The following is a 10,996-nucleotide window of genomic DNA, read 5'->3' as shown; positions in this document are numbered from 1 at the left end:
GAGAAAGCAAACTTTGCCAAAGCAGGTGAAGTTCTTGCACAAATTTGGTCTAGCACAGTCATTGATGGATTTGAAACTAAAGCCGAGTACATAAAACCAAACAGTGAAAAATGTGTACAGTTAAAACAATTTGGAGCAGAGTGGGATGCTAAACATGTCAGAGAAAATCAATACTTCCTTCAAATTGTAAAATGTAATGATCAAAAATGCTGTGGTCATCGTCGCAGCTCACTGTTTCATCTTATTCCAACTGGTTTTCTTCCACCACCAATTTCTTTGTTCTTGAATGCAATAATACAAAGAACAACTTTGCATCTCTCTTTTTAAACTTATCACTTTGCAAAACAATTTTGCCTTGAATGCAATAATACAAAGAACTTTGGTCTTGAATGCAATAATACAAAGAACAACTTTGCATCTCTCTTTTTAAACTTATCACTTTGCAAAACAATTTTGCCCACGACAGTTACAAAAAAGTATCCCAATGGATCGCCATACGACTACTCATGTCCAAGCATTCAAAATTTCTTACCAAAAAGAGTTTGTACCAATTGCAGTTTATATTTTGCAACTATCAAATCAATGAAACAACACAAAACATTTTGCTCAAGTATTGGATATTCGAATGAAATTCAAAAAGTTAGACCTCAACGCTTAGTTGCTCAACGTCTATCTGAACTCATGTGTGTCTTTTTAAATTCGGACAAAGAAACAATTGAGTGGTATGATCAAGATGATGTTGATACCTCTGACCTCAACTGGCCTTCAAAAATTATTGAAGAACATGGAACTCCAATACTTGAAGGTCAAAGTCCGATTTGGGAACAAATTTAGGTTTTAGACAGATATTCATCAATTGTATTTTTTTATAAAAATAAGCTATTACAATTAAAATATAAACTTATAAAATTTTTTTTTTGTTACGTCACACAGGGTAGGGGGGTGGGGGTTCTTCAAAATGCCACAAAATGTCACATAGGGGAGGGGGTGTTAAAAAAAAACGATAAAAAAAGTCACGTATTATTTGAACAGCCCCTAGGTTTACATAGTTCAGTATTTTACTGAGGCTTTGTATTTACAATACTTTATTAAATTTACCGATGTTAAATAATTTCGCGCTTGCAGGTTTCCGCAACTAGAAAATTAACTTACAATTTCAAAGATTTCGAGTTAAAATCTTCTTAGTAGAATAATTTGTTTTTTTTTATGCAAAAAAAAAATCTTCAAGGTCAAATACTTAGTTAATATAAATGAAAAAGATGTTGAAATATTTTGTATCACATTTGCGTCTCCTAAAAAAAAAAAGAATCTTACAATTACAATTTCAAATTAAAATCTTCTTAGTAGAATAGATTGTTATTTTTTTTATGCAAAAAAATCCCCTACATCCCCCCCCCCCCCAGATCCGTCACTGTGTAGAAGGTTAAAATTTCGGAGTTAATACTCTTTTTATGCTGAATGTAAAAAAAAACCACCTCAAAAAGCGATTGATTTCTATTAAATTGATATTAACTTTTAAAATTTTTTTTGAAATAAATGTTTTAAACTAAAACCATTTGACATGTCGAGCGTCATTTGAGATCATAATATCGAACACAGAATATAAAAAAAAAGTATCGGAAATTTAGAGAGGGGTACAGCACTAACTTTTATAGCGTTGTAGTAATGAAATTCTATAGATAGATAAATACACTTGAACTGTTAGTAGATAAACCACTATTTCCAGAAAAAGTATGGGATAATAAAAAAAAAAACACAAACACATTAAACAACGTTGACATTTCGTACTAAAAATATACAAAAAATACTGCATTGATAATGTTCATAACTAAATACACTATTAAAAGAAAAAAACGTATATAAAAATTTTTTAAAAAATTATAAAAACTATTTTTACAGAATTTTTAAAACAAATTGCTTAAAATACGATTTCTAATCCAAAAATATAAAAAAAGTGGTCAGTTCAGTAGTTTGTTGTCACGTTAAAGTAGGGCGACATTCAAATTACTAAATATATGGTATGAAATTCTAAAGTTTGATATATTTTACAGTTATTTATCTATATTAAAATGAAACAAATTGTTACATGCTTGGTATTCATGATTAGCTTAGTATAGTTGGCAATTTGGTATTCATTTTACATACCGTTGAATTGCTTACATGTCACAATAGTTACGTAATAAGAAATTGTAAACACAGAAAAATTAAATCTAACTTTGAATTCATTGAATAAATAAGTTTAGCTAAAATTTAAACATTGAACTTTATTGTGTTGAACTTATATTTATTGTATTCAATTTGTTCTATGAACATGAAAATAATTTGTAAACCCTAAGAGTTGACGACAAAGACGTGAACACTAAGAGTTGACGACGAAGACGTGAACACTAAGAGTTGACGACAAAGACGTGAACACTAAGAGTTGACGACAAAGACGTGAACACTAAGAGTTGACGACGAAGACGTGAACACTAAGAGTTGACGAAGACGTAAATAAAATATGATATTGGCGTTGTAACAAACATTAAGATCAAGAAAGAAAAAAAAATTACTTGTATGTATGTATGTATACTTTAATGTATTTTTTAATTTAGCGTATTTCGCTAAAAAAACAATGCAAAATTTTAACAATATAAATATTTCAAAAAAAAAAACAAACTCAGTAATATTTAGAAAGAAAAAAATAATACAAAATTTCATACAACATAAATATTTAAAGCAAAAAAAATTTATTAAACCAAACTTGTAGCATTAATAAAAGTATGGAAAGTTTGATTCAAAGCGTAAAATATAAATTCGTTTCCAAAAAAATTTATATCCAAAGATAGATCTAAACTGTTAAATACATATTATGTGTTTACGATAACAATTAGACATCAAAAGAAATTTAAAATGCTAAGCTTTATTAGTCGTCATTTTATAAAACATGAGAAGAAAGCTGTTCAAGTTATTTATGGATGTAAACATGAAAAGAAATCTGTTAGAGTTATTTTTAGATGTAAGTTTAAGATATTGGGGCACTAGGGTGAAAGCTGATAAAAAATTTAATTTTTTTATGTTATGAATTATTGGTTTGTAGTTGTTTGTGTAATGTATGTTGAAATATAATATTGGTATAAATTAATCACAGGTTATTATTTTATAACCTGTTACAATTGAGCTAGCTCGGTTGCTTTTGTTAAACAATGCAGCCATCTAAAAAATACATCATATTCATAACAAGTTTATGCAAACAAAATCAAAATTATTTATGAAGTTAATAAGTTGCTATCAGTGGCTGATTAAACAAAAAGGGTTGCAAATATAAAAATTTATAATTTTTATTTTTTAAGGACAGTTTGTATGTTTCTTATTAAAATTATAACTACATATTATGACTTTTTTTATGGCAGAACATTCAACACAAATTGTTTGATTTCACATTTTTATAGGAGAAAAAATTCAAATTCAACACAAATTGTTTGATTTCACAATTTTATTTGCTAACATTTTTATGAGCGAACATTCAACGCAAATTGTTTGATTTCGAGTCTAATAGATACTAAAACTATCCCATCCTTTTCATGATGGTTGTAAATTAAAAAAAGTTTTAATCGCTATTAATAGATAAAATTTGAAATCTGTATAGGAAATGGGATAAAGAGAACAAGAGTTTATATGTTTATTAGTTCCCAGGTTCCAATTGTCACAACTTTTTTTACAAAGTATTCTCATTTTTCGTCACATTACAGAGTCACATTTAATATCACCAAAAAGATATTGTTTACTATAATACACTATAAATATATCAATGGAATACTAACTGTATATAGTAATATATAATTTTATAACTGTAATACATAATAATACATAACTATAATATAAAATAATACATAACTTTAATACATAATAACACATATCTGTAATACACAATAATACACAACTGTAATGCATAATAATAAATAACTATAATTCATAATAATACATAACCAAATACCCCAAAGCTCAACTACAATTTAACATAACATTGATCTCATTGACGCAATTACATCTTTAATACAACGCTATTTTAATATTACTTAAAAAAATAAATCTCAATATAACTATGCACAATCAATTCTATGCAACCTTTATCTGAACATTAACACAACCTGATTAGTACTAAATAAAAAACTAGCAAAATAAAATATTAATATAATAATAAAATAAATCTACAGTAAACCATTAATCAGCCACTGATTGGTTAAAAATGAAATCAAACCTTTCAGCAGAGGTTTTATTTTCTGCTTTATATACCAGTGGCTCTTTAAGACCAGCATGTGTAAGAGCAAACATAAAATCTTCTTCCCACTAAAAAAGATTTTATTTTCAAAATTTTAATATTAGACTTGAAGTTATTTATTTATGATCAGCAACATAAATTTTCCAAAGCTTCAATACTATACAACTAAAAGAATCTTCATTTCTAAAATCTTTAATAAATTTAACTTAGACATCTCAAAAAATTAACTTACATTTCCCAAAACTTCAACACCGTACCCAAGAATAGGAGTTGTGGTTTTTGCAGCAGGATCCTACATTAAAATAATAATATTATTAATCAAACAATTTAGTTTAGCACTTTTTAATGTAAACATCTTAGTTGAAAAACTAACCGAAGAAGCTTTATATTTATAGAGCACATGATCTTTCAACACAAACCAACATCGTTTATCTTTCTGTCCCTTGCGAACAAGTTTTAAAAAACCACTAATCTGAATACCTTCTTCGTGTGCATCAATCTAAAAATATTATGAAAACAAAAAAAAAAAATTTTAAAATATCACCGTGATCAGTTGAAATTTGGACAATTGAGTTTTCTCAAAAACCACTTAATCAATTGTAACAATTTTTTTTATAATGATGCTTACATAATTAATTATTATTATTTAATAAATAATAATAATAATAGATATAAATATAAAAAAAATAAATTTCAGGAAGGGGCTTGATGATAAGACACTTTAACTACTACTTGCCCCAGTTAGCTTGTAGTTATATATATATTTGTTTAAATTTATAGATAACATTGCAAAATGTGTAAAATGAAATAAATAATAATAATTAATGATGCTTACATAATTAGCTTTTATTTCAACAAAAATAAATTTAGCCTTAACTTTACAACATGCAAGTAATTTGCGTCACTTTTTTTGTAGCATTAATCCATAAATCTCGAAAAATTTTAACACTATTTGCACATTTGTCTTATTCCTCAATAGTGCCGTCACAATTGCCCATTAAGATTTGATAACTCGCTTATCAGGACAGTTTAGTGGATTAGCATCTTTTTGGAACAAAATCTCGGATGTACTTAACTTTTTCAAAAGCTTTATAACGTTTTAACTGATAATAGTATCGATTTCCTGGAAGCATTGAGTGATTTTTTTTACATTAAGTTTCATCGCCTTCTAAAATGCATAAATTTTTTTTCGTAATCAATTAATTCAAATAATTCTTTTTGAATACTCTTTGAAGGGAAGATTTACTGCATTTAAACTTCGAAGCTAAATCTTGTTGTGACTGAGTCAGATTATGATAATTGAGTCGACTATTGATTTTGCCTTCTTTTTGAAAATAAATATTGATTTTCCACCACTTCTCGATTTTCTTTTTACAGTTTTGTTTTCCTTATAACATTTTATAACAATTCCGACAGTTGATTGAACTTTACATGCTTTTGAAATCATGGAATATGAGAACGATGGATTTTCTATGTAAAATTTCAAATTTTTTTTCAACTTTTAAACTCTTTACTCAACATTGTAAAAACTAACGAGAAGTAAACAAAACTAAACCTACTCATAAAAAAACTAATTATGTAAGCATTTTAAAATATCATTACGATTGATTAAGTGATTTTTGAGAAAACTTAATTTAAAATCGTCCAAATTTCAACCAATCATGGTGATATTAACCAAGACCAAAACTAAATTAATACATAAACAGTCATTTTAACAAAATCCAGAAACATCATTAACAATATTAATCAGTGTTGGATCTATGACGGAGAAAGTCCCATGATAACCCAGGATTCTATAAATTATGAAAAATAATGTAGTTGACCAAGTTTAAATTCAATATTGTTAATTTGTTCAAAGCTTGTTAAAAATTTGTTAAAACGAAAAAAAAAGTTACTTTTTTGTTTTTATAAACTAGACATAAATTATTGCATTTGCTATTAGTCATAATTAAACTTTAAAATTAACTCTTTTAACTAACAATTAATTTAATTAATTTTAATTAATAATTAACTTATTAATTAAAGTTTAGTTTTTAGTTTTTCACTTTTCAGTTAAACTTTCAGTTCAGACTTTAGAACAGATGAATATGTAAAAGCTTCATAAACAAGAGCTTTACTAAGTGAATTCAAGAATAATAAAATCTAGTTTTCAAAGCATGATAGTTTCAAAAATTCAAATACAGAGTATTAAAGTTGTTTTTATTCAAAAAATGTAGTAATGGCGACAGAGAAGACATTAAGTAGAAATATAAAAAAACATAAAATTGTTTGCTAAAAATGTTGATTTTATTTCAAAATATAATTTTAATTTACCTCTGTTAAAGTTGAAGGGAGTAATTTTTTGCGATCAACTTTCTGTTTCTTTGTCTTTTTTTTAAATTTGGCATGGATCTCTTCATTTTTATTTTCAAAATGTATTTCATTAAACCCTTTGAAAATAAATCGAAAACAATCTCAAGTAACATAAAATCTAAAAAAAAAAAAAAATTGTTCGCCTTGAAGTTGTTGGTAATAGAGTAATGTTGTACATACTTGTTAGTAACTTTACAAAGCATTCTTCACAAACACGTAGAGCTTCATAATCCATAAATTTCAAAGGAGCTTCAAACGAAGAGCAATCACTGCAAACAACCTGAAAATAAATTTAAAGTATTAAGGTTTATTTTTGTACTTAAGTACAAACTCAAGATTAATGCAAACACATACCTTTCCACAAGCACGGCAGTGGTGTCTCCTTTTATATATGTTAAAAACCTGAGTACAACTTTGACACATTGTTACTCTGCTGTCAGGTATCCATGGAGGAGCAACATCACCAAGATCCATCACCATAACCTTGGTTTAACAAAAATTTCACTGATTTTTACAAAAATGTTCAATGTTTTTTAGAAAAAATTTTATAAACAAAACTTAAAAAGCATCTAACACAAATATTAGTATAATAAAATAAAATTCTCATTGATTAGTACATTTGTTAATACTTACAGGAGGTTCTTTTGTAAATGTACCCATCTTTCTTTTTGCTATTTCAATACACTCCTGCAAAGTCTGTTAACAAACAAAATTTACTGTCGTTTATTTTGATTTACAAACTAAGCTAATCTTTAAGCTTACACAAAATAATTATGATGGCTAATCTTTAAGCACATAGTTAACAATAATTACAAATAATCAAGGTAATCTGAAAGTTTAAATGAAATGATTACAATACAATAGCATACTACATATTTTAGGATAATAAAAAACTAATATTCATAAAAGTTAAAACTAAGTATATTAAAAAAACTTTTTTTTTGAGCTTATTATGATTGACTCTTGCTTCAAACGTTTAAACTTCTGACTCCCAAGTTTTTTTGAACTGGCTACCAAGTTTTTTGAAATTTTGAATCAAATTAACTTTGAAAAATGAAATTACCTTTTATATGAATTAAAATTAATATATTAAAATTATATAAACATTGACGTATAACAAAAACAAACAAAGTTTAGTTTAACTGTGTAATAAATATTAGAAAAATTTAATTTTAGATTTCACTTAACAGAAATTTATTAAACAATCAATATTTTGGATTAAATTTTAATATAGAGAGAGCCATAAGAGCTAGCAATGTAAGCCAGCAATTAACTTTAATATGGTTTCAGCACTGACTCTGTTTAAAAATATATGGCTATGGCTCCAATGGAGTCAGAACTATATGTAATTGATCTTTTTCATACATCAGTTCTACTTCCCTACATCTTAACCTTAGTCTATATAACCGGTGATGCGGAAGTTATCGGACAAATCCTAATTTCATTATTTGAGCATAATAATTAGTTTTTGTGGTTTTATGCGTAGGCATAAATGTTCTATAAAATGTAAACTTTATTATTTGAAACACAATTATTTAAAATGAGGTTAAATGCAGCTGAACGAGAATCTTTTCGAAAGCGACTAAAAATGTTTTTTGTAAATAAACCTAATATAAAAAAAATAATAATCATAAATCATTTTGAAAAGGAAAGATTTGCTCGAAGTACAATATATGATAACCTAAAAAGACTTGAAACTGTTCAATCGTTTTCTGATAGAAAGCACCCTGGTCGTCCGACATCCTGGACTAGAGAAAAGAAAGCCGAATTAACCAGACTTGTCAACAATCGAAAAGGGGTCAGTCAGAGAAAAATAGGTATTAAATTCGGTGTAAATCAATTGACAATTGGTCGTCAGTTAAAAAAAAATGAGTATTAAATATAGAAAATGTGAAAAGACTCCAAAATACACTATAGAACAACAAATAAAGGCAAAGAAAAGAAGCAGGAAACTAGTTAACCAACTCTATAACACAAAATCGCTTCTAGTCATCGATGACGAAAAATACTTTTGTTTTGCAGGGGACAACATGCCTGGAAATTCTGGATACTACACAAACAACAAAAAGACATGCCCAGAAAGTATTCGTTTTATAGGAAAAGAGAAATTTCCAAAAAAATTATTAATGCGGATAGCCATATCTGACCGTGGTATGTCCGAGCCATTGTTTTGCACTTCCAAGACTGTAGCGATCAATTCATCAATCTATATTAATGAATGTTTAGAAAAACGACTTCTTCCATTTATTCACAAGTACCATGGAGACTTTAACTATTTATTTTGGACAGATTTAGCAAGTTCTCATTATTATAAAGATTCTCTAAATTGGATGGACCAATATGTCTATTACGTTTATAAAGAATCCAATCCCCCAAATGTGCCTCAAGCACAACCAATTGAAAATTTTTGGGGAAATTTGGCACAGAAGGTTTACGAGGGAGATTGGCAAGCTTCAACAGAGCAAGTTTTGATTGATCGCATTAAACTAAAACTACAAGAAATTGATTTAAACTTTTTACAGTCGCATATGAAAGGCGTCAGAGCAAAATTGAGATCAACTGCAGATGGTGGTGCTTTTTCATATAAAAAATAATATATTTTTATTAAAAGATAAATGCTTTATTTAAAAAAAAATAATAGTAGTTTGTTTTTTTATTTATAAATAAGTTTTTGACATTTTTATTTTGTCCGATAACTTCCGCATCACCCGTTAAGTACAATTGTCTTGCCTATTTCAATATGATAACATTTATGGCTTTTTGTTTTACACTAAAAAAACAAGACAAAACGTTTTTATTACTTCTAGTAAAAAGCTAAAAGATATCATATCTATTACTTCTAACTAAAAGATATTACAAATCAATTACTTTTGACTAAAAGATATACACTATTACTTCTAGCTAAATGTTGAAAGATGTTGTACCATTAAAATAACCAAAAAAGGTAGAAAATTTTTCACTTTCATCTAAAAATTTTTATATGATTTTCTATAATATTTTAAAACTTAATCCAAATTAAATTAAGGAGAAAAAAGAAAAAAAAGAAGTACTATTCTCTCAAACCTGTGACAGCTGGTATATAAATATATCTTGACATCATAATAAAAATATGAATGGATTCTAACAATACATCGTCTAAGAATGAAAGTAGGCATGATAAATGTCTGATAAAGTGTAAGATAAAGAATGTATGATAAACAATAGTTTTTTTTTAGATATGGAAGATAATAGTTTATTTTTAAATACACATAGGAAATTAAATCAATTTCTTTTTATTTAACAAAAATTTGTATTATTTTATTACAAAAGTTTTATTTTTTTAATCTATATTAAATTTATACATTGAAGTATATTTTATTTATTATGTAAGAAAACAATATTATAAGTTTCATATCAATTGAAATTATTTCATAAAACTTGAAATAAAAACATGTTATTTCTAGTGATAAATAAATCTAAGAAAGGTGACAACTTTTTAAAATATTTATGAGAACTTAATTTTATATCATTTTAATCAATTAAACAAAAATCAGTATTCCCTTGAATATTACTAATTGAATGATATAAGTTAATGATGTAAAACTTTTAAAATAATATTACAGCAATATTTATTTATAATTTTATTCGAATGCAAATAATATACCTTAACCCATTCATCACGTTCCTTGGTTGAACTGAATAAAAAAAATTACAGCTGTATTAAAACAATTGTTTTAAAATTTGAAGCCAGGAAGTATTGTCAAATAAAATTGAAAACAACCACATTTAACAACTGAGGATCAATAATTCTCTCATAAAAATTGACAAATTGTGTGCAGATGTGTCAAGAAAAGTTAATTATTTATTTTAGTTTTTCTATATGGAAATTTAATAACTATGTAATTCTCAGTTTTAAATTTTATAAAATCTAATAGATTTTAAAATTAACTTAACCATACAGTAAAAATAATTGTTTTATAACATAAAATGAAAAAACATTAAAAACTAAAATTTCAAAAACAGATAAAAATTAAAATTTCAAAAAGAGATAAAAATTAAAATTTCAAAAAATTGATTTGAGGTATTTGTGTTTTTTGTGTTGCTGACCATCAATATGGATTTCAATCTTCTCGTTCTACAGCTGATTTGCTAACAGTAATAACTGACAGGTTTTATCGTGCATTAGATCAAGGTGGAGAGGTTAAGGCCATCGCTCTTGACATTTCAAAAGCTTTTGATAAAGTTTGGCAGGCTGGTCTTCTCCATAAGCTTTCTTCTTATGGTGTATCCGGCAACATCTTTAAGATCATTGAATCCTTCCTTTCCAATCGTAGCATAGAAGTTGTCCTTCTCTCTTCTTCTTATTCTGTAACTTAAGGGGGTTCCTCAAGGTTCTATCCTTGG

At 26.6% G+C, this 10,996-nt stretch overlaps 1 protein-coding gene across 1 annotated transcript in view; it reads right to left on the bottom strand.

The window, feature by feature from the left end:
* Nucleotides 1-1,764: 1,764 nt before the first annotated feature.
* LOC101234523 (FYVE, RhoGEF and PH domain-containing protein 6) overlaps nucleotides 1,765-10,996 on the bottom strand; it is a 69,899-nt gene continuing 60,667 nt past the window's right edge. The window contains exons 18-26 of the mRNA XM_065817665.1: nucleotides 10,257-10,287; nucleotides 7,247-7,309; nucleotides 6,968-7,096; nucleotides 6,794-6,893; nucleotides 6,575-6,690; nucleotides 4,635-4,760; nucleotides 4,494-4,553; nucleotides 4,241-4,329; nucleotides 1,765-3,195 (exon numbers count right to left, since the gene is read on the bottom strand). Of these exons, the coding sequence (XP_065673737.1) occupies nucleotides 3,150-3,195; nucleotides 4,241-4,329; nucleotides 4,494-4,553; nucleotides 4,635-4,760; nucleotides 6,575-6,690; nucleotides 6,794-6,893; nucleotides 6,968-7,096; nucleotides 7,247-7,309; nucleotides 10,257-10,287 (760 nt within the window). The 3' untranslated portion in view covers nucleotides 1,765-3,149. The remainder of the gene's footprint in view (nucleotides 3,196-4,240; nucleotides 4,330-4,493; nucleotides 4,554-4,634; nucleotides 4,761-6,574; nucleotides 6,691-6,793; nucleotides 6,894-6,967; nucleotides 7,097-7,246; nucleotides 7,310-10,256; nucleotides 10,288-10,996) is intronic.

This window comes from Hydra vulgaris, chromosome 14, assembly GCF_038396675.1.
Source record: "Hydra vulgaris chromosome 14, alternate assembly HydraT2T_AEP".
Taxonomy (NCBI): Eukaryota; Metazoa; Cnidaria; class Hydrozoa; order Anthoathecata; family Hydridae; genus Hydra; species Hydra vulgaris.
The sequence above is the reverse complement of the archived record's forward strand: the minus strand, read 5'-3'. Positions and strand labels throughout refer to the sequence as shown.